Raw genomic sequence first — 23,936 nt, 5'->3', positions numbered from 1 at the left:
GAAAAACCCGTTTTGAAATGCAGAAGTCTGAACCCACCTATCCCTGCTTAACCACCTAATTCAATCCTGAAAATTTTGCTACTAAAGGATAAGCATTTAATGATAACTTTTTTTTTTCTCCCAAATTGCGGTGGGAAAAAATGATGATGTGTTTTCTCCCAACCCAAGATACCTTGGTAATGTTCACAGATAGAAAACTCTATCAATTGAACAATGAAAACAAGTTTATACAAGTAATAAACAACATGACGATAGATAAATCTAGTTTATACGTAAAATGGAATGTAACAGAGGTTTTTTTGAACTCACCAAAGGGGCAAGAGTGATTGATGGAAGAGGGCTGGGAGAGAGCGCTCCTTCTTTCTTCGTGTTTTCTTAAGTTTTCAACCTTTGGGCTCATCAATATTTTGCTCTCATGCTGTGCTTAAAGTATAGGCAGATAAACGTCGTTAGGGAAAAATAAAGGATTGAGCACAAGAGTTCTTGGAAGCGTGGGAACACTACAAGGCCACAACAAGCTGAAGGCGTAGGGAATGTACTTGTCCCCCTTTCTTGCCTGGTTTACTCTGGTAAGCTAGCTGGGTCCATGCAGACATGGTGTGCAATTCAAATCTGTTCCAGGTGGTACTCTTTGACAAGACACTGTTGTGTTGACTAAATTGCTGAGTGTGTTTTTGCCTGCCTGGGTGTCAAGATATCACAGCTTTTAACGTATTTATTTAGTGCGCTTTTGTATAAAAGGTTATTGTACTGGGAGAGAAAAAAAAAAGAAGCCATTGTCCAAAACTGTGGTTTTAGGTTGAAAAGCTAATTCCACAGCCATTACGTAAGGACAGTCTCCTATTACCTTGGTCTTTCTCTTGGCTTTTCTTCAGCAGTTGATGCTCTACTTTCCTTTCAGGCAAGTGGATGCTTCAGGTGGACTAGAGAGGTTAGGTTCTCAGAAAGCCAAAAGAGAACAGCCTATCGATACTTTCAATAGGCTTGAAATGTTATTACCAACATAGTACTCACCTGCTTCTCAGGGGACCCGAGCTAAATAGTGCTTTGAATTATTGATACACACAATAACATGGATGAATGCTCAAAAGATGCTGAGTGAAAGGAGCCAGACACAACAGAACACATACTCCATTTATATGGAATTTAGAACAGGCAGACCAATCCACGGAGACAGAAATCAGAATGTGTTCCCTGGGGGTTGGGGAGGGAATTGACAGGAAAGAAGCATAAAGGAATTTTGTGGGATGAATGCAACGTTCTTTCTCTTGTTTCGGATGGCGGTTCTACAGATGTTTGCAGCTGTCAAAATTCATCAACCTCAACATCCAAGATCTGTGCATTTTAATTGTACGTTTAAAAAAGTTTGAACTAAGTAGAAAAACAAAAAAGGATTCAGGAGTCCCTTACATTAAACTGTTATTAAATGAGTTTGAATCAACTTCACATGCTCTGGGGTTGGAGGGCCTGGGTTCGAATCCCGACTCCACAGCTCAGTCCCAGCTGGAGGACACAGGGCAAGTTAATTCACCTCCCTTAGACTCTGTTTTCTCACCAACGGTGAAAACAGCACTCACCTCACAAGCGTCGTGTGGTAAATGGGCTAATGCCCGCAAAGCTCCCAGCAACTGGTGAGCAGGTATAATGTTCCGCTTCCTCCCTGAGCAGTTTTAAGGTCCCTCACTGAAACTCCCATGTACTTGGTGGCGTCCCCATTCACATTTCCCGGTGACCTCACCTCGTCCGCCCATCCCCCTCAGAGGCCCCGCTCCCTGGTCTCTCCAGGTGCCTGCACCTTCCAGCACTGCGGAGGTCAGACCCTGCAATCTCTCCCCTGAACGTCTTCAGTGTTTCCCCCTGGGTTCCGCTGCCTGAAAGTGATGGTGCCCATGGTCCAACCGCCTCCGAATCTGTTGTGTTTAGAACCCTCCTGCTGCTATCGAGGCTTCTTCCCAGTCCGGTTTCTTCCCGGTTCATGCTGACCTGGAATTCTTGTGGGTCTGGCTCATGCCTGGCCGTCCCCAGCCCTGCATCTTTGTTCACAGTAGTCTCTTTATATGAAACATGCTTTCCCACTCCTTCCATGTCGCAAGGGCTGGGAAGCCTTCCCTGACCCTCTGGCCTACGGTGACTCCTTCCTTGCCGGGACATTCTAGCTCTTTATTTAATTCAACTTTACTTTGTTCAGCATACATGAATCTTGGGTGGTTGTTCTTGACAAATGCTATCTTCGCAGAGGAAATGTTCCACGAGGGAAAGGATTTGAAGCACTCCCGTGTTCTCCTCACTGCCATCCACTTAGGAAGTCCTCAACAAATGTTTGGTGAAGGTCTCTTACTGTTTTTTAAAATTTCAAAGCCCCTTTCATGAAGACAATCTCCAGAGATCCTCACAGCAACACTTTGAGGCACTAAAGGCACCTGACCTGCTTGTGATGAATGAGGAGCTGGAGCACAGAGAGGGAGGATTGTGCAAAGTCACACAGCTAGCCCGAGCCCCCAGCCGGGCTTTCTAACTCGCGCTACCCTCTCTCCATCATCCGGGCACTAATGAGCCAGGATGCTGCCCTGGTGTTCCGTAGTAACTCAGACTGGGCAAGGCAGCGCCGAGGTTAATGGTATCTAAAACTTACCACTGTGAGAAAAGAGCATGGTTACAAACCTCACGTCTATTGATGGTTGTAGTTAGCTTATTAAAATGCTTTTAGGGGTACTGGGGTGTTTCAGGCAGTTAAGTGTCCCACTCATGATTTTGGCTCAGGTCTTGATCTCAGGATGGTGAGAGCAAGCCCTGCATCAGGCTCTGCACTCAGTGGGGAGTCTGCATGAGATTCTCTCTCTCCCTCTCCCTAGTCCCATGCTCTCTATCAAAATAAAACAAAATACAAAATAAAATAAAATGCTTTTAAAAATGGTTAATAATCCTTGATGTGAGGTCCTGGCAAAGTGAGGGATGAGGCCACAAAGTTTCCCAAGAACCCCACTTTAGGCCTACCACACCAGCTCCTGGCAAGGAGACTCGAGAAAGCCTCTCCAGGGCGGGAGTGAGTTCACCTGGAGAGGCATGGTCCTGAAATCAAACCCAGAGGAGGAGCAACGTCTTCTCAGGCCCTTTGAGTCAGCTGCTTCCCCTAGTCCCGGACACAGACACCCCCCTTGGGGCCACCGACATCAAGGCAGATAGGCCGCCTGGCAGTTTGGGGATAGCTCCAAGCCCTACAGAGCTCCCTACTTCCTGGAGTCGGTTCAACTTGCACGTTCCTTTGGTTCCATTTCTCGGGGGCAGTGCAGTGCCCTACATGAGGGTGTTCCTTTCCTCGGGCTGCCAGGACTAAGTGCCACAAATGGAAGAGCAGAACATGCACAGCAGAAATGTAGTGTCTCACAGTTTAGGTGGCTCCAAGTCTGAGAGCAAGCTGTCAGCAGGGCAGGGCTCCCTCTGAAGGTTCTGGCGGAGGCTCTGTTCCAGGCCTGTCTCCTCACTGCTGGTGGTTCTTGGGCTTGTGGCTGTGTCACTCTGTGTTCTCCCTGTGTGCGTGTCATTTTTATAGGGACGCCAGTCATACTGGACAAGGGGCCCGCCCTGCTCCCAGTATGACCTCATTTTAACAAACTGCATCTGCAACTTATTTCCAAATAAGGCCCCATTCTGAGGTACTGGTTAGGACTTTAACATATTAATTTTGGGGGTACAGTCAGTGTTCCTCAAATGTTAGTCACTTTTTTTTTTTTTAAAGGTTTTATTTGACAGACAGAGAGAGAGCAAGCACGACCACGGGAGCGGCAGACAGAGGGAAAAGTAGGCTCCCTGCTCAGCCCAACGCGGGGCTCAATCCCAGGACCCTGGGATCATGGCCTGAGCTGAAAGCAGACGCCCAACCGACTGAGCCACCCAGGCGCCCCATGTTAGTCATTTTTTAAACCACCTTTGTGACTGTTCTCATGAATAATATGCCACCTATACTGTTATTTACTTGCTATTAGCTCTTGCGTCTTTACCTAAGATCATAATAAACTGTAGCTTAAATGGAAACCTAGTGTCAAATGGCATAAGGGAGTTAATGGTGAGCATAATACATGGAATACATAAATATAATCATAGCTAGCATAAGAAACATAAGTACATAAGTATTAAAATAAGGGTTTGTCAATATACTGCCCCAAATCATTTTGGTATCCCTCTGGCTGAGAATGCCGTTTGGAAAGCACATACATCTAATCTGGATGGGGGCTGGGAAGCGTTTCTAGAAATAACATCGCAAGCCCAGAAGGCACTCTCAGCATGAGGATTTCAGGCCCTTTGATAGGGTGGGAGCAGAGAGCCGCCACGGTCTACTGGGGTTTGGGCGGGAGTAACAGAGGTCTAACTACTCTGCTGACCCAGTACCACAGATCAGAGCGACCTCACAAATCACATTTTATAGAAGAGAAAAAGGAGATGCAGAGAGGTGAAAGGCAGTCAGTACCAGGGCCAGGGCTGGAACCTGATCCTCTGTCTTCCCAGGGCCTCTTCAGTTTAGTTAACCCCTTGGTACTCTGGAGCCTCCATCGCCCAGGCCTAGAGCCTGTTTCTTTGCAACCTGCTTTAGATTAAAAATGCGTTTGTATTGCAGCTGCGCTCTGTCTTGTGGGTGATGAGGATGCACCAGGCGTTTCAAACTCTTTGGCCATCATGCATCTTTATGAACTAATTTTGATTTATTGTTATCAAGAGAAAGGTATGTCTTGGATGAAGGAAGTTCTCTTAATTGCCCTCAGACTGTGTGCTGGAGAGAATTCTGTGTTGTTATGTTGGTAACTTTTTTTTCTCGGTGAAACTAGTAGTAGTTACAGATGGTTAAAATTCACATAATGCTAAAAGTATGTGATAAAAAGTTGTCTTCCTAATTCTAACTTATAATACCCCCAATCCTGTCGTCCCGAGCGGTAACTGCTGTTACTGTTTCTTATGTATCCTTCTAGGGATGTGGAGGTGGAGGGGTAGCACCAGTGAACTATCTGAAAGAAATTTCACTAGAATTAGTAACTTTGGGAAAAACCACTCAATCTTCACTGATCCCGTGTTTCTCCCCTGCCCCTTATGTACTCACGTTCTTCCTTTTCTCATCCCCTTTTAATTAAGTTTTAACCCTTTTGTATTTCTGGGTTCACAATTCAGGAGAGGGACAAGGCAGGCAGCTTCAGCCGCTACCAGGGGCTCATGAAGGAGGTTCTGGCTGCACACATTCAGTGATTCACTCGGGAAGGGAGAGAAGGTGGGCAATAGCATTTATTCAGCAGGTACTATTCGACAGGCACTGGAAAATCTAACCTCATCAGGTGGGTGTTTTATTTCGTTTGTAGACAGGCACACAGCAGCGAGGGAGGTTATGTAACTTGCCTAAGTCCCGGCTTGTCTGCTTCCCAAGCTCTCTCGAACGTGCTTCCTCCTGGAGTGGGAACTGCGGCGGGCCAGGCCTGGGATTCCACCAGCGAGGGGACAGATGAACATGGTCTGGGGCAGATCTGGTTCCCTGCGGGATGTGCTTTGTCTTGATCTCCGTGGTCCTCCTGCAGCTGTAGGTGATCCAGGGATGTGATAAACCCATCTTGAGTGCGTGAATTCAACTCAGAAACATACAGAGCTGGCTATGCTGGTGGGATTCCCAGACAACCAGTTTTCGTGGGAAGTGGGGAATTTAGAGCCGACGTTTGTGATTCCGAAGTCATCAGAAAACATGAGCTGAGATTGTCAAACGAGGGGAGGTGAGAAGACAGGACAGAAAACCAGGGATCCGATTCATTCAGTGGGTGTGAAAGGCTGCCCTGGGGGTCTGTGGGATTCAAACCTGAGCCAAGGGAGAAAAATTCAGGAAGGAGGGTTATGGCATGGAGTGCTCTAGAGTCTGAAGATGAGCTTCTAGAGGACACTATTGGCTTTGATGATAGTGATATTTGGGTGATTGGGTTCAGTGAAGTGGCAGAAAGGAAGCCAGACTTGTGTGTGTGTGTGTGTGTGTGTGTGTGTGTGTGTGTGTGTAAGGCAGGAAGGGGGGGCAGAGAGAAAAAGAGGGAGACAGAAGTCCACTTAATGTTCATGTTCACCTGGTGTCTTGTTTTTGGTCTACCGCAACTTTATGAGGTTAGATTTACCAGCCTCTATTCTGAAGCCTGGCATTTCTCCCAAGAGCACCAGTTCTGCCTAATGAGGGCAACTCAAGTGAATCCACGGGAAAGAAAAAGCAAAGTGATATTTTAATTTTATCCAGCCTGAAATGCAAGGAATGTGCCTGCAATTCTGAATCACAAATGTATCAATGCATTATTTTATGGAATAGAGATGTGTTCTGCCCAAACTGGCTGTGAAGTGAATAAACATTACTTTTCTACTGAATTCAGCTATAAAATGACTAGAAATCTTCCCACAGGGATTGGGGGGGAAAAAAAAAGAAAGAAAAGAGAAAAAAGCAGAAACTTGCTGCCAGAGGGAAGAGAAGAAATGGGCACGGAGCTGACTTTGGTGGGCTTGTGAAGTACAGAGGTGACTCTGTGCTCTCTGGGACTGATCTGTGTTGCTTTCTTCCACATACCCCAGCCTGTTAGGCTCACTCACATTTCCTCCTGCTTTGTTCTCCTTGTTTTCCATTTGAGGGGCTATTAAATCCAGTAGAGCTGCATGCAATATTTTGCTTTACCTGGGTATTGGTTGTATTAACCCAGTAATTTCCTACATCATCAACTGGTAAATTCACAATTATGTATATCAAGTTTCCTTGGACTGGGAGGTCGGATCACACAGTGGTTTAGCCCATGAGCTTTGCAGCCACACAGATCTGGGTTTGAGACCCAGCTCAGCTATGTAGCAGTTACATGAGTTTGGATCTATTAAAACCTCTGGGTCTCAGTTTCCACACCCATATGATGAAGATAATACATATCTCAGGGGATTTTAGAAAGGGTTAAATGAGATTGTATGTATACATATACATACATATATTTTCATAAGTGTGTTCCATGCCCTGTGCCGAATATTTACAGAGTAGTGATTGTGGTGGTGATTGTGGGGATAATGATGATGATTACAATGATGATAATAGTAATACAGAATCTTGTCCTAGTAGATTACCCTTTTTATTCACTAAACAAATAAGCCAACAAAGGAGAAAAAGAAGCCCTAAATGTTCTGCCACAGAATTCTACTATTGTTGCCCAAATGTACATAGTTTTCAGCTTCCTAGAATTTCAAGCCTTTGACATTAGTACTTCTAAAAGAATTTTACCCCCATTTGGAATGTCAACTTAAAAAAAAAAATCTACAGATAAGAAATGCTACCATATGCTTGAGAACCCCCACCTTTGGCAAGTCACATCATCACCCAAGAATGTACTGCTCAGGGTGTCTTGTTACTTTGTTAGTTAAACAAAATGTGGCAAGAACCCTGGAATGTGTGTGCTGGCCCACGTGCACCTGTTTGCACACGTGATCGTCAATGAAGTCACTCATCTTACAGGGAGTGGCAGGAAGGTGTAGAGGAAGGGTTCAGAACCCTGACGAGGTCACTCCCTCGCGGGTGACCTTGGGCAAGTCACTGAACCTTTCTGTGTCTGTTGCCTCACCTGTAAACTGGGGCTGATTATGTCTCTCCTACAGGGCTTATCCTAGGGATAGAGGTGAGAGAAGGACACATATGTAAGGAACCTGGCAGGGAGACAGCGCATTGGCGAGTCCTCACTTCCCCTTCTCAGGGCACCTGGTGCTACCTTTACCAGTAATTCAGAATACAGGTAACTGCAGTTTTCAACACTAGCAGACAGAGACAGTGACACCCATATCCAAACTGCATGCAACACCTGAATCAAACTCTTGCATTCAAAATAGGAGATCCGTTCCAATTCTAGTAACTTGACTATGTTGTTAACTAACCTCAAAGGCTAATCATACAGTGAAATTTATCAGTGCCCCACTGCCTCTCACTAATCCGTAATCACCGGTTTTTCCCTTCCCTTGCCTTTGGATCCCCACTGCCAGGATGGATTTCAGGGCCATCATTTAATCAGTTCCTTGTGAGAGCCCTTAATTCTCCGGCCTTTCCCTCGGCCTCCTGACTATGTGGCCCAGCACAGTCCATTCTTGGTTGCTGTCTGTCTTCTCTTCCTGCGCCTGAGCAGCTGAACATGCTGGAGAAAGTCATTCAAGCTGGATGACTAGTTTCAGTTTCTTTTAGCTCAGAGCCCCCATCTCCACATGGGCGTTCCACACTGGTCACTTTCCCCTGAGATGACCATTCCATGTTTTCTCTCCTCTCAAACCTCCCACATTCCCTTTCTGCCTCCTAGAAGGTGATTCTGCTTCATTCTTTACTCAGAAAATAGAAGCTGTCAGATGGTGCCAAATCAATGGTCTTCCTGCATCTGCACCAGCCCCCGGGCTCCTCCTTCCCGCTATGACAAAGCACTCTTCCTACCACAGCCCTGTCCCCATGTGCTCCATCTAAGTGCTGCTTCAACTTCAGTGTGCACATGAGTCACCTGAGGAGCTTGTTAAATGCAGAGTCGGATCCAACAGGTCTGGGCCTGAGATTTTGCATATCTAACAAGCTCCCAGGTGATGCCAATGCTTTGAATAGCAAGACTAGATTCTTATCCCTTCATTCTTTTTCTGGTCATTCTCATCATCATAAGGAGGCTCTAGCATGTTTCATTTTTAAAACCCCTCTTTTGATCAAATCTCTCACACTACGACCCCATTTTCTATATCTCCTTTCAAAACAATTCTTTTTTTAAAAATTTTTTTATTTATTTGAGAAAGAGAGAGTGAGTGTGTGAGTGTGCTGGGGGAAGAGCAGAGGGAGAGGGACAAGCAGACTACGCTCTGAGCTCGGAACCCGACACGGGGCTTGATCTCAAGACCCTGAGATCATGACCTGAGCCGAAATCAAGAGTTGGATGCTTAACCGCTTAACCGACTGAGCCACCCAGGTGCCCCAAAGGGAGTTGTTGTTTTTTTGTTTTTTAAGTAGGCTCCACACCCAGCATGGAGCCCAACGCAGGGCTTGAACTCACGACCCTGAGATCGAGACCTGAGCTGAGATCAAGAGTCCCACACTTAACTGACTGAGCCAACCAGGGGCCCCTAAAACAATTCTTATTGAAAGAATTTTCTACCGAGGCTGCCTATATCCATTCAAGTTTTATCTCCTTTGTTATGTCTTTATTTTCCTTCTGATTTCAAAAGTAATCCACACTCATCATAAAAAAACTTAAGCTTACCAAAATATATCACACAGAAACTAAACCCTCATCCCCTCTTATGTAAGGCTTACTATCTGTTTTTTACATTAGGTTTTTTTTTAATTTGGAAAAATATTTACATATAGAAAAGTCCAGATGATGATGTAACAGACATCCTGTGTTTTCAACCACCCAAAATGTGTTAACATTTGTCATAGTTATTGGCTTTATAGCTCCTTAAAAAAAGAAACGTATCATTAGAGGTAAAACTGAAATCTTGTCTGTCTCCCTAGCGTTGGTCCCTCCCCTCCCCAAAGGCAGCCATCAGCATGAGGTTCGTGTGCATGTTTATCAGGCCCAGATCATGGAAATGGTCATCTCAGGGGAAAGTGACCAGTGTGGAACGCCCATGTGGAGATGGGGGCTCTGAGCTAAAAGAAACTGAAACTAGTCATCCAGCTTGAATGACTTTCTCCAGCATGATCAGGCCTTCCCATACACGGATTCCCAACTTCACAGGAACCCCAACACAGCAGGGCTTAAAGAAGAGAGAAATGGACTTCTTTCTGTATGGAAGTCTGGGCAGGACGTCACAGTTCCTCAGGACTCTGTGGTATTGGGGACCCAGGCTCCTCTGTCTTGGAGCCCCATCATCTCGCTGTCTAAGGTAGCAGGCCCAGTTCTTGTAGTTCAGAAGCAGGAAGGAAGGTGAACCCTGGAAGGGCTCTTACCCCGGAGAGTTTTCCCTTGTGTGAGCTCTACTTTGCCCACACTTCTGCTTATGGTCCATCGATAATTCTAGCTGCTCTGTCAACCTCGTCATTCCTCAGAATATTTCCTCTGCCAATGGCATTTTTTTCCCCACCAATAGTATAGATTATATTATTTTTAAAACAAATGTTTTAAAGTCAATGTATTAAAATGTCATCTCTGGATATTTGAGTTGGGACGGTTGGTAAGCCATGTGGTTCATCCACAAGGCTTGTTCCTGCTCTTCTTTCTCTTCCCATTTTACCCGTTTTACACTCACTCTGAGTGGCATCATCCTCTCCTAAATCACATCTCTTCCCATACATGGATTCCCAACTTCACAGCTACATTCTGGATACTAAGCTTTCCTGACGGTGCGGCCAGTATGTCCAGTGGCCAGACATCTCTAGTTGGATGTATCCGAGGCACTTCAATCTCAACATGTTCAAAACTGAACTTTTTCTGCTCGTTGTTGCTCCATATTCTTGGGTGCGGCCCTTGTCGACCTGGTCCCAGCCGGCTCGCCAGCACCACACCTACATTCCAGGCCATGGAAAGTGCAAAGAGGGAGTGTGAGGCCAGCGACTTCCTCTTACAGAATGAGATCTGGAATTTGCGGCCGTCGCTTTTGTTCACTTCCTTTGGCACTGGTATTAGTTATTGCTGTGTAGTGGGGCACTTCAAAACTTTGTGGCTGAAATCGATACATTTATTACTGCTCACAAACATAAGGATCAGGTGGACAGCCTGTCTGGTCTTAGTTGGGTTGATGCATGCAACTGCTTGTCAGCACTAGGTTACTTGGTTCTGCTGATCTTGGCTGGGCTATCTGGGATAGTGGGGGATGGGTTGGTCTAGGACTGTCTCAGCTCATCTCCACATGGTCTCTCATCTTCTGACAGCCTAGCCTGGGACTTATTTTCAAGGCATGGAAGGGTTCCAAGAGAGGTGGGAAGTGCACATTACCTCTGGAGACCCAGGCTTGAAACCGGTGCAAGACCACTTCCCCTGCAGTCCACTGGCCAAATCAAGTTGTGAGGCCAGCTCTGATTCAGGGGGTGAAGAAAAAGAAAGACTCCTTTTTTTCACGGAAGAAGCTGCAAAAATGTGGATACTGGAAGGACTGAGATTTGGGACCATTTTTTATAATGAACCTCTTACAGGAAGACCTGGCTAAGGTGGTCATGTGTCCCGCAAAAACTTGACGGTTCCACTTATAAAACGAAGAAAGGGAGAATGTGTATGAGGGATAATTTATAGACTCTGCCTCAGAAGGAATTATAGTTCCCTATTCATCTTCCCTAAATGGAAGCTACACTCTCAATCTCTTGCTATACATAATAATATCATCATTCTGACAAAATTTCTGTTCTTAACCAGTGCACAAATTTTTGATTTCTCTTGACTCTGGTGACCCAGCAACTTACTCCTTGACCTCTTAATCCATAAAACAAATCAAGTTAAGGTGCTTACAAACATTTTGGAGTTTAATACATCTAGTCTTTAGGCTAATTCTGCAGTGCCCAAGAGAGCAGTATTTTTATCTAAAACCTACTTTTTCTCTATTTTACTGCACTATTTAAAAAATCCCAAACAATAACATTACCATTCCTCCAAAGTCCAACAGACCAAATCTGGATTGACAAGTACATCCTAGTATTTTATTACGTACCACTAAGAACACAGAAGAATTTGGGGATTCTTTAATAGGGACAGATGTTTTACATTTAAGTAAAAATGCATAGTCATGCTTGAATTTAAAGTAATTTCCTCATTATTGTTTAAAGTGAATGGGGTCTCCTGGGGATTAATAACAGCTTCTGGAGTTTCTCATCATAGGTTTTGAATAACTGTCCATAGCTACTCTGATTTTTAAGTCATGGTAGTTGGAAGCTGCCTGGCGCACATGCAGTAGTCACGAGCCGTCCATCTGAAGGACAGAGGCTCAAACTGTCCAATTGCATGGCGGTGGCCATCTTCATTTATTTGTTTGCCAGTAGTTTCAAGGGGGAGACTGAACAATGAAGAATGTTATCATGTTGTTTCTAGACAAGCTCAGCAGAGGCAGGCTGTACCAGGCGAGCGTGACCTCTCTCTACCCCTTTGTACTGCTCTTGCACTACAGATTAAACAGAAGAGTCTGGCTGGGTGTTTCTGTGTGCTCAGTAGTACCAACTGTAAAGCATCTGTTCCTTTTCTATTGCAGAGCTTGACAGAATTTCTCAGGAGATCTAAATTTCCTACAAACCAGGACGTGATTGTCATCCTGAACTCTGACCTCCCATCCAATTTTTAAAAAAAAGATGGATGAGAGCCTAATGTTGTGTGGGAGAAGGGGATAATGTAAAGGTGGGGTTAGGATTCTTACCAGCTCCAAAAGATGCTCAGGTGACCGGGTAAGGTTTTTTTCTGTAACCAGGACTGACACCAGGAGATCCGGAGCAGCTGGGGTTTGTCCCCACTTTGACGATGTGGATTCACAAACGGGGAAGAGAGAGACATGATCACATTATCTCCTCCATTTTCCTGTGCGGCTCTGATACATTAAGAGATTTTAAAATTCAGGAATTTCAGGACGCCTGGGTGGCTCAGTTGGTTAAGCAGTTGCCTTCGGCTCAGGTCATGGTCTCCCAGGGTCCTGGGATCGAGCCCCGCATCAGGCTCCCTGCTTAGCAGGCAGCCTGCTTCTCCCTCTGCCTCTGTCGCTCCCCCAGCTTGTGCTCTCTCTCTCTCTGACAAATAAATAAATAAAATCTTTAAAAAAAAATAAAATAAAATTCAGGAATTTCCCTGTAAAGAAAATCCTCTCAAAAAGTGTATTGTGCATAAGATTACCTCAGAGAAGGGCACACATACCTTGAGTCATGTTTGAAGATGTAAAGGAAGATTGCAGTTGGCTTAAATCACTCATATGCATCCGAACCAGGGAATGAGTGAAGGTGGCCGGCTGTGAGAGCCATAGAGAGTGGCGAGGATTCTTCAGACTGTAGAGTGTGCGTCTCTTTTAAAAGGATAACTGTATATCAGGGAAGACACTCCTCCAAACTGGCCCTGTGCAATGCCTGAGACTTACGCTAAAATTTAGTATTAGCACAAAAGCTCGAATGACCAACAGCCCTGGTTTGTCCCAGACTGAGGGGGTTCCTGAGACAAACTCTGTTTTAAAACAGGTATAAATAAAATCTTTAAAAAAAAAAAAAAGGCGGGGAGTGCTTGTGTGGCTCAGTTGGTTAAGCATCTGCCTTTGGCTCAGGTCATGATCCCGGGGTCCTGGGATCGAGCCCTGCATCGGGCTCCCAGCTCAGCAGGGAGTCTGCTTCTCCCTCTGTCCTCCCCCTCCCCACCCCACTGGTGCTCTCTCTCTAATAAATAAATCTTAAAAAAAAAAATTAAATAAAACCAGAGTAAGTCCTGGCCAAACTGGGATGAGCTGCTCACCCTAACCCACATTACCAGTGCACACGGTAGAATGTGAGAGTGAAAGGTGCCTTGTGGAGAGGGCATGTTTCAGGCTCAAGGAGTGGGTTAGCTCCCCACAGGTATATGGGTGTACTACTAAAGCAGGTCCTCAGAGGCCAAGCTGCCCTGAGTCCCTGAGAGCGTCAACTCCAAGACATTCCAGATCTGATGTAGCTTTCAGTGCTATGGTTCAGAATATAGTTATCCTATACTCTGCTCCAGATTTCCTCTGAGGACAGCTGCAGGACTCAGGACACGGGGTGTGCCCCTATGGCACAAGAGGTTCCGCCCCACATACCAGAGACCCATACAGAAGGGACATCTTGACAGTGTTATAAAGCCACCTTGAAATAAAATGCATAGGTAGGTCAGGATTCTCTGGGAGGGCTTTTTGTGCAACTGTTTTTGGTGTCAACTATGGACATACCTTTTTTTAAAAACACAACTTATTGGTCGCCTGGGTGGCTCAGTTGGTTAAGCGACTGCCTTTGGCTCAGGTCATGATCCTGGAGTCCCTGGATCGAGTCCCGCATCAAGCTCCCTGCTCAGCAGGTAGTCTGCTTCTCCCTCTGACCCTCCCCTGTCTCATGTGCTCTCTCTCTCAAATAAATAAATAAAATCTTTAAAAAAAAACCCCACAACTTATTATAGAGACATTTAAAAATTGCCATGCCTGGCAATAATTAATGGCCCCTTTTACTGCAGTACTGAGATACAGAGAAGTTTGGGGGTCTTCTAAGGGACATGTTTCCCATAGCTGGTCAAGTCTTAATGTGGCACCTCTAAGGTTAGAAGTGCTGTTTGGTCTTCCACGTAATACCAGGTCCACATTTCCTTCAACATTTTTTTCCCAATTATTGAAGATGGCAAAATTCTTACTACCTAGAAATTGTATGGCACCTTGACTCTAAGGCTGAATTATGACAATTTGTTTCTATAGTATGATCTCATAGTTAGAAGAAAGGTGCATGTGGTTTTGTATAGCAAGGCTCTGGTGTCACATGCTTGGTGGAAATCTCACTTTGGTACCCTGATCATTGTGCATAAACGAGGGCCACTGTCAGTCTGTCCAGAATGTTGTAACAAAACACCACAGACTAGGTGGCTTATAAACCATAGAAATTTACTTTTCATGGTTCTGGAGGCTGGAAGTCCAAGATCAGGGTGTCAGAATGGTTGGGTTCCAACGAAGGCCCTCTTCCTGTTTGCAGACTGCCGACTTCTCACTATGTCCCCACATGATGGAAAGGAGACAGGGAGCCCTCTGGGGTCTCTTTTGTAAGACTATAAGTCTTTTATAAGATATTAATCCCAACCAGAGAGCTCTGCTATTATAACCTAATCACCTCCTAATACCATCACCTTGGGATTAAGATTTCAACATATGAATTACGAGGGTTGGGGGGTGGGGAGGGATACAAATTTTCAGACCATAGCAGCCTACACATCAAAGGGCTATGCTGAGGTTTTATTAGGTAACTTATGGCGTGATACACAGTATATTCTGAATAAATATTTCCTTTCTTCCTAATTCCCAAACCAGTGTTGTAGGATGAACTTCTAGGTTGACTCTCTAATCTTGGAATAAGAAAAGATCGACTACTTCTGCACTTGCTATCTTCAGTGGATTCCTGTAGAAGAGATGAAGAATGTTGTATTTATTTGTAGTTTTATGACAAATTAAGGCCAAACCTTCTGAATTATTTAAGATCAATAAATATCATTTCAAACTACTTTCTCAATGACCAGTGGTCCTGCCTCTGTCAAGGATCTGCCAACATTTTATTTAACAAATTTATAAAATACTATAACTAGCAATAACTGGCATGGAAAGTCAAATATTAAGGTACAAAATCGCTCCTGAATTTTAGAAATGCTATCCCCATGATCATTAGTGAAATGACTTATGCTTTCTGAGTGCTAAACTACTCCCAAATCTTACTTTACAAACATTTTTGAAAACTTAGCTGGAATTGTATTGCCTGCTACAGTTACAGATTCCAAGTAAAATTACCATGTTATCTGGAATCTAGACTTAACAGGCTTAACAGTTGATTGACTCAACTAAGGATTTGTTGCTCTCTCTGGAGTTTCTCTAGCTTTCACATTTTGAGGGGAGGGTACATTTGTTTGTCATTAAGTATTTAGAGTTCATAAACACGGGGAAAGAAATGTTATAGACTTCCTATCAAATTGACATAAAATCTAAAGATGGCTCATGGGAAAGCAAACATAGATTTGTGACAGGATTTCCTATGAGAACTGTTATGATCTCTGGCTCCCAAATAACACACATTTTTAAATGATCTGAAGTATACCCATTTATGAGATGTAGATGTAATATACTGGATATATCACTTAAAATGTGTCCAACTGGAGTTGACTTTTTTGTTTTTTTTTAAAAGATTTTATTTACTTATTTGACACAGAGAGAGAGACAGCTAGAGAGGGAACACAAGCAGGGGGAGTGGGAGAGGGAAAAGCAGGCTCCTGGCTGAGCAGGGAGCCCGATGCGGGGCTTGATCCCAGGACCCTGGGATCATGACCCGAGCTGAAGGCAGACACTTAACAACTGAGCCACCCAGGCACCCCTGGAGTTGACATTTTAAAAGAAGAAAAGCAAACTGAATTTAAACATTGTCAATAAAAGTCAGTATTAATATCGTAAGTCTGGTTTAATCAGTCAAAAGCAAAAAAAATCAGTTTAATAAGATTGCATATTAATATGGCTCAGTGCTTTTAGGATTAAAATTTTAAATCTAAGGTATTAAAGTAAATATAAACCTTTGTGGTCTGAAAGTCTATAGACAATAACACATTCTGGGTAATTTCCTAAAAATGACTCTTGTATTATATTAATTTTATTTTAAAAGAAAGAGATGTTAAACACACATCTGACCCCCCCCCCGTCTATAGTGTTCTACGTATCAGGGACTGGCAAACTACCACTCACAGGCCAAATCTGGCTATTGATTGTTTTGATAAACAGTTTTATTGGAACACAGCTATGCCCATTCACACGTAGGGTCTGTAGTTCCCTTTGCTACGAGCATAGAGTTGAGTAGTTGGAACAGAGACCATATGGTGCTCTGGTATGCTGGAAAATGTCTGCAAATAAAATGAATAGTAAAATCATTATTAAAAAGAGAAAAAATACCCCTAGGTACTCTGGTTTAAAAGTTACCTTTTCAATATTTGAACAATATTTTCTTTAGGACTTCTCTTTAACCACAAAAACCTGCATCTTTTGACTCAGATATTTAAAATGTTTCAAATAAAGATTTTAAATTTGAATCAGAAATATTTAGAGGTGAATGATTTCCATTTGTAAATTCCACTATTTAGTAGTAAAGATGTTCCTTAAATGAGAGCAACTGGTATGGTGGGCTTGTAACTGTAATTAGTGAAAGCAGTAGTTTCCAATATGCCCTGTAACACAAAGAACCCTGAATTTCGATCAGCATATCAGTATGTTTTTCAAACTGCACCACATACAAGTTTCCTCTGCCTCCTATAGCTACATACCTAAAATAGTCTGAAGGTCAAAGCCAGACAGACGTACCCTCGTCAGTGAATGTGTTGACCATGATTGACGCAACTGAGTTTACTTCTTCCACCAAAATTATGGGAAAAAACCCAAATCAAAACTCAAGGGTAATCACTATAACAATCTTAAAAGGAAAAAAGGAGAGAAATAAATTCGAAAGTGTTCAAACACAATGGTCAGCTCAGACTTGACTTTCACTAGAAGGTATTTTTGGAGTCCCATATTTTAACTGTTGAGTAAAGAAGGTTGTAACAGAAAGGATGTCTATGAGAAAGTAATGTCCAGCTAATATGTAAAGTATTTGTGATCTGAAAGAACTGTAAAATCGTCAGGTTATTGACAGCTGGAGAAATTCCACATGCTAAGCAACTCAGCTACAAAATATTAGAGGTTTCAGATGAAAAATAAACTTGAATCTGTAATTGAATTAGACAAGCCCTGCTGCACATAGGGCTACGCTGGTCACCAGGATACAGAGCAAACGCTGGGTTACCAGAAGTGCATTTATCAGCCACAGTGATTTATTGAGTGCTTTAATAATACAAGTGTACATCAACTGATCCACAGTCAAAAGTGGCAGGTCCCTAAGAAATTTACAAGCACTTTAAGTAAATCAAAATACATATTATTTTGTTCAATCCAACAGTCTTCTGTGTGGGGGACAGAAGGCTAGTGATAAACAGAGTCTCAGTAATGCACAGTGATTCTGATTGAAGCTTTTGTACAAAAAACTTGTTCCCAGTAGCATGCACCCACCAATAAAGACTTCAGTACAAAAAATTAACCCTAAGCACTACATTTAAGTAGAAATGAGATATAATTCTGAATTCGTGTTTTCCCAAAGATCACATAAAAGGAAAAAAATCAAAATAAAACAACAAAAAACAAAACCACACAGTAATACAAAGCTTTGTAAGAAAGCTCTTACTATTACAGATCCAACATTGTTTGCACTGAAAACAAAAGTTCCCATTCCATGTTAAGATGGGAAAAAAAACCCCAAATCTTTCAAGTTAATAGAAATCAAAAAAGGGAATAAACTGAGAAGGCAGGGGTTGGGGGGGGGGTGGAGGGAAGAGAGAAGGGAAAGGAGGAAGAGGAGGGAGGGAGAAAGGAGTGGGGGATGGATGACATACCATCAGAAAAAGATTCAGAATTTAATAAAAATAAGAAAATAAGAACCGAGGTCCGGAGGGGTGGGTAGGGCTATTGATGCACTTGGTGAATGTGCTTGCACAGGTCCGGCGGGGGCAGCAAGCAGCAGGCCCCTATGTGGCATACCGCTTGGTCCACTGTCTGGCCATCCGGTCGTGCTCTGCTCTGTTGGTCATGTACTGTGTGGCAATGCTGCCCACCAGAGGGTCAGCTGGAAGGGAAGCAGAGTCAGGAGTCAGTAAACACCAGCAGCACTTCCTCTTTCAAAGCTGGGGGAAAGGAGTGTTGGAAAGCTAGCCCTAGATCAAGGAGTAGATGCAGAGGTGGCAGGAAGCTGCTGTTCTAACCTGGAACAGTGTCACTTCAGCAAAGACCTGTAAATGACCTGCCAGTGACACATCACTTTTCACACCGGCTGCCCACAGAGTCATCTACTTGCCCTTTTACTGATGGCTCTGGTCATTTCTTGACAGGTCGTACTCTCTCTCCCTGTTCCCACTGCACACTTCTCACCCCCCTCCGCTTGTTTTCAGGTAGCTGTTTCACGGAGAACTCTTTGGGAAGTGGTTCCGATGGCCTGGCCAACTCCTTTACCCTGGGGCTTAGACCCTAGGTGGTGGCACTCCCACCCCTCACTGCCTACATTGGGGGAGGCTTCAAGAGCCTCAGCTGAACACATCAACCTTAGTGAGAACCACTGACAATGGGGAAGATGGTCTACTTCTTCCTCCAAACTTGGAAATATCAAGATCCATATAGCTCTTTATTATAAAAATACCGGTAGATATTAAATAGCTAATAGTCACATCCTGAAAGTTTAACATACTAACTCCATAAAACTCTGAGGAACTGACACATCAGGAAACTGAAACACTAGGGGCAGGTAGTAAGTCACCCGCCTAAGACAGAGTAAGCGGTAGAGCCAGGAGCCCACACACACTGAGCCTAGGGCCCACCATGTGCTGCTTGGGAGATTGCTTTCCACCCAGATAGGACTGAAAAAAAAAATGAGAGCAATTAAAAATAAAGTTTTTTTTTTTTTTTTTTTAGGTTTCTGGGGGTCCCAGAACGCATCCCTTTCCCTTCATTCTCTACCTTCACTCCTTCCCTGATTTTTATTTCCTCTGCTTTTGGTGTTGAGAATTTGAGTGTATTAGATCTAGTGGATAAGAAGGAACCAAAATTAGCAAACAATATGTTAAAGATGAAAAAAGTAAGTAAGTGTGCCTGTGGTCTAATACAACCTATAACGTGGGAAGATTCTGAGACTAACCTGGTAAGATACTCATGGTCATACCTTCTCAGTATTAGAGGTGCAACAGAAACACCACCTTTTAACCATTTGCTGAGGCTGGTACTGCTGAAGCTTTTCCAAGCCCTCTCTCTGACTGACAAGATGCTGCTCACATTTTAACACACCTTGCTCATGTGTTCTTGGACTTGTGCTAAGCTTGTTACATTTATTCTAGGGAGAGGCCAGTTTCTTACATTCACTTATATCACACACAATTTAAACAGACTACCCAGTGTATGGGTTTGTTCAGAACTTTTGCCTCTCTGCTCACTCTGTGCTTCTCCTTCACTTGCCCAAATGCTGAAACTGACACCATCACATAAATCAACCAGGTTCAAGAAGATTTAAACTAGTAATACCAAATGCCTGGAATCTGATTAAGATACTTAAAAAAAATGTGGTTTTTCAGTTCAGATTAAGTAATGACTTTAGTCTAAAGGGCCAAAGAGAGGTCTGAGTCACATTTCTCCACCTTTGAAAAAAAAATCATCTTATTCCAATTTTTGGCAGTCTAGAATGCAAAAGTTTGAGTAAAAAATAGGTATCCTCAAAAGCTGGAATCTACGTCACTCAAGACAGGTGTTTAATTGAACAGTATCTGTATTAATGAAATGCACTAAAGATCCATCTGTGCTTTCTAACTCACTGATTGAGGTAAAGGATAGGCTTAATGTCAGAATGACCAGTGATGTTCATGCTCTGCCTTAAATCGTATCCTCACAGTGTGGGCAGATAGGGAACAAGACAGGTCTGTCATTTCAGCTCAAAGGAGGAAGAAGGGGACAGATGAAGGAAAAGGAACAGGAAGCTGTGGGTGGGAAAAGGTGTTACAATCAAGTGTTAATATTATTTCAGTAGGGGAAGAAGGGAGGAAAATCTCAAAACAAGTTAGAACACTGATAAAATTAACACGCATTGTGCAAAGTTTTTTTGTATGCTTAAACAATTAAGATTAGATTTCTTTCATTAGATTCCTTTTACCTTTTCAAGTTTGATTTTAAAAAGAATATTTTTCCACCTGTAAAATTATACATGCTAACTATAAAAGCAATATTACTAATAAAAACTGCCTCAAACAATACACAAGACAGAAAACTGTAAATGAAGACCATCTGTAAATTTACTCAGAGAGAAGTACTGTTAACATTTGCCTTATATCTTCCTGGAATTCTTCTCTAAACACACAATTAAAAAAAGATTAATTTATGGTCTACTTCTGTAATGTTAAAAACTCACTATATGGCAAATAACTTTTTATATCAATAATTACAAATCTACTTCATCATTTTTAGTATTCACCTGAATAACCAACTTCTTGTTTAGAGACATTTAAGTTTCTTCCAATTTTTGGCTTTATAAACAGTGCTGTGAGGAACATTACTGTGCATACACTTTCACAAATTTATGCAAATCTGAAATTTTTTAAAGTATAAATGAAAAACATAAAAGTATAAAATGAAGGAATTTAAAAATCACATGTTATTAACCAAGTATGTCTCAGTGCTAAAATGTGTTGCTGAATAAAAGTTAAGATTGTCAGTTAGTCAACCAAAACTATGTAATATAGGGGCCCCTGGGTGGCTCAGTCAGTTGAGTGGCCAACTCTTGATTTTGGCTCAGGTCATGATCTCGGGATCCTGGGATCGAGCCCTGCATTGGGCTCTGTGCTCAGTTCTGCTTGAGGATTCTCTCTCTCCCTCTGCCCCTCCCCCTGACTCGTGTTCTCTCTCTCCTTCTCATATAAATAAGTAAATAAATACATCTTAAAAAAAAAAAAAAAAGGAAAGCAAAATACCATTAGAAAACCAAAAACAAAACTATGCAATATATATGTAGCGAATGACTATCACAGTGAATTTAATGGAATAAGACACACTTTTTGTAGTGTATTTATAATTACGAAGCTAAGTAAAGATGAATCTTCTTACACAGGTTTCATATTTCATGGACAGTTACGCCAGGGATGTAATAACAGTCTCTAAACATAAATTACTTGCTTATTTCTCTAACAATTTCTTTCTAAAAAAGAAGGAAAAAATTCCTTTTGGCTTCCACATTATTACTTTGGGTTTCCACATTATTACTACTTTCCCAAATCTTTACTGATCTTCGATATTATCCTCTATCAGTCTTCTTCTTCTTTACTAAAGAAAACCCACAAAATTTATCAGTGGATAAGTAAATTAAAATTTAAGTCTTCTGCATTTTTTGCCTTGTTCACAGCAATTATATGAATTTTTGAAAAGAGGAGCATGTTTATGCTTACAGCACAGGGTTGGATGATTTTAAGCGCTTCATTCTCCCAAATACCAATGCTGCATATATTAGAGATTCCCTGAAGCTGAGGAATAGGATTTACAGCATGGGCAATGGAAAATCATGGGAGTGAGAGTTGGTATATAATGCTCTTCATTAACTAGACCTCTAAACCACGTCACCTCACCTGTTTAACAAAAATGCCTTCATTTTTGTTGACACAATACTAGCTATGAAATACTAGCCTGAATGGAAGTGTAAGACTGAAAGACCATCGACAAGGGGCAGCACACCACTCTCTCCTTCCTTGTCTCACCTCTGCCTCCTTACACAGTTCCAGGTGCAAAGAGAAGCTGGTTAGTAAGTGCTTGTTGACTGAATAACCATCATGATTATTTGCAAGTGAGTAAAAGGTGATCATACCGAGTACTCTGCTCCCTCTCCCATTTTTTTAAGATCTGTGGTCTGTGCACCTTTGATTCTGGAAAAGAAAGGCTCAGACGACTCCTGCAACTTCACCTCTAGGCTTGCCTCTCTCCTGGCTGGGGCTACACTGGGTACCCTGGAAGCCAAATGGCTTAAAGCTTGTCCAGAAAAGGGGGGAGAGAGGAATCAGTACTAAAGGGGATAAGCAGCAGCTATATGGCAAGAAGGGCGTGGAAAAGACAGGCAGACTACTGAACTGCGGAGTTATTCTATTTGCAAGGTCAAAGAACATTCTATCTTGGTTGGTAGGTGATACGGGAAAAATTACATGGAAAAAAATTGGATTCCCTTCTATTAAAAAAAAATATTTTTATTTACTTATTTGAGAGAGAGCGAGTGAGAGAGAAAGCACAAACGGGGGAGGGGCAGAGGGAGAGGGAGAAGCCGACTCCCTGCTCAATGGGAAGCCCTACATGGGGCTTGACCCTGGGATCATGACCTGAGCCAAAGGCAGACGGGCTTAACCGACTGAGCCACCCGGGCGCCCCTGGATTCTCTTTTCTTAAGAAAACATATATATTCTTAAAAAAACCACAAACAAAAAATAGTACAGAACAGTGGACAAGGGCATGGGCTTTGGATACAGACTGCATGGGTGCGTACCTCAGTTCCGCTAGTAACGGAGTCACCTTGGGCAAATTACTTAACTTCTCTGTGCCTCAGTTTCCTCAACTACAAAATAGAGACAATAACTACTCCCTAGAATGCTGTAAGAGTTAAATGAATTAATTCTTGTAATGCACATACAAAATTGCTGCTATTATTTTCAAAATAAAGACTGGCAACTAAGTGTTCTTATGCATCATATTTTATTTTAAAATATAAATCTGATTGTCTTCATGAAGACATTCTCTTCAGATAAAATCCAAAAGTCCTTAGTATGGCTCCCAAGATCTTTGGTCTAGACCTAATCTTTCTAGCCTCCCGTCCCCATGCTTGCAGCCAGAAAAAACAACTTGCAGCTTCTTCAACAAGCCCTGCTCTTTCATAGGTCTGCACTTTTACTTCTGCTGCTTCCTTTGCTTGAAGGCTTCTACTCATTTCTCAACATTTAGCTCAAGCACAACATCCTTGAGGATGTCTTCTAGGAGCTTCCTAGCAGTCTTATGCGTCCCATTTCTGTTTTGTCTGTTCTTACCTCTATCACTGCACTGAGAATACTGCCTTTTAGTTGTCTGTTTACTTATCCCTATTTCCCACTGGGCTGCAGCCTACACATTCATTCATTTGACAAATATTTACCGAGTCCGTACTCTGTTCTAGGTACTGGAGAACTAGTGCTAAACAAAATCCTGCCTCATGGGACTCTGCCTGTCACTCTGTTTCCCTCTTGTTAACTCTGTTTACTGCGTGGATCTAAGTACGGACAGAAGAACGTAAGACAAGTAAGTAAGGAACACACACAAAACAGTAACCATAAATAGCAGCTACTCCATATGCATGTGTCCCTGTGTAGCACGAGCATTTTAAGTTGGTTCATCACAGAAGTTTCTTCTCTAGATGTGAATTATCAGCAAATCAGAGAAAGGGACCTGATAGTGATTGTGAGAGCTTTCTTTCACTTTCTCCCATTATTTTTCAAAAAATTATTTTATTGTTGAAATTTGTGCTCTGCACTTTGCCATTTCTTGGATTCCTCAAGGCTGTAAGTGACCGCTTTGCCAGCCGTTCCGTTATGCCTGTGATTAACACCATTCTTTTAGCTTCCCATCAAGTCCCTGGAGGCCTTCTGTGCATCTGCCTTGTAATGAGGTGAAGTAGCTCATTTCTGTCTTTCATG

General features: G+C 42.8%; 1 protein-coding gene across 4 annotated transcripts in view; it reads right to left on the bottom strand.

Annotated features, from left to right (window-relative positions):
- Nucleotides 1-17,464: 17,464 nt before the first annotated feature.
- Nucleotides 17,465-23,936, bottom strand: part of UBE2E2 (ubiquitin conjugating enzyme E2 E2) — a 377,267-nt gene continuing 370,795 nt past the window's right edge. For all 4 annotated transcript variants that reach the window (XM_078072299.1, XM_078072308.1, XM_078072306.1 and 1 more), the window contains one exon: nt 17,465-18,331. In XM_078072299.1, coding sequence (XP_077928425.1) covers nt 18,234-18,331 — 98 coding nt within the window. In that variant the 3' untranslated portion in view covers nt 17,465-18,233. The remainder of the gene's footprint in view (nt 18,332-23,936) is intronic.

The sequence above is a fragment of the Halichoerus grypus genome, chromosome 1 (genome assembly GCF_964656455.1).
Source record: "Halichoerus grypus chromosome 1, mHalGry1.hap1.1, whole genome shotgun sequence".
In the NCBI taxonomy this organism is placed as follows: Eukaryota; Metazoa; Chordata; class Mammalia; order Carnivora; family Phocidae; genus Halichoerus; species Halichoerus grypus.
This window is presented reverse-complemented; position numbering and strand designations above follow the sequence as displayed.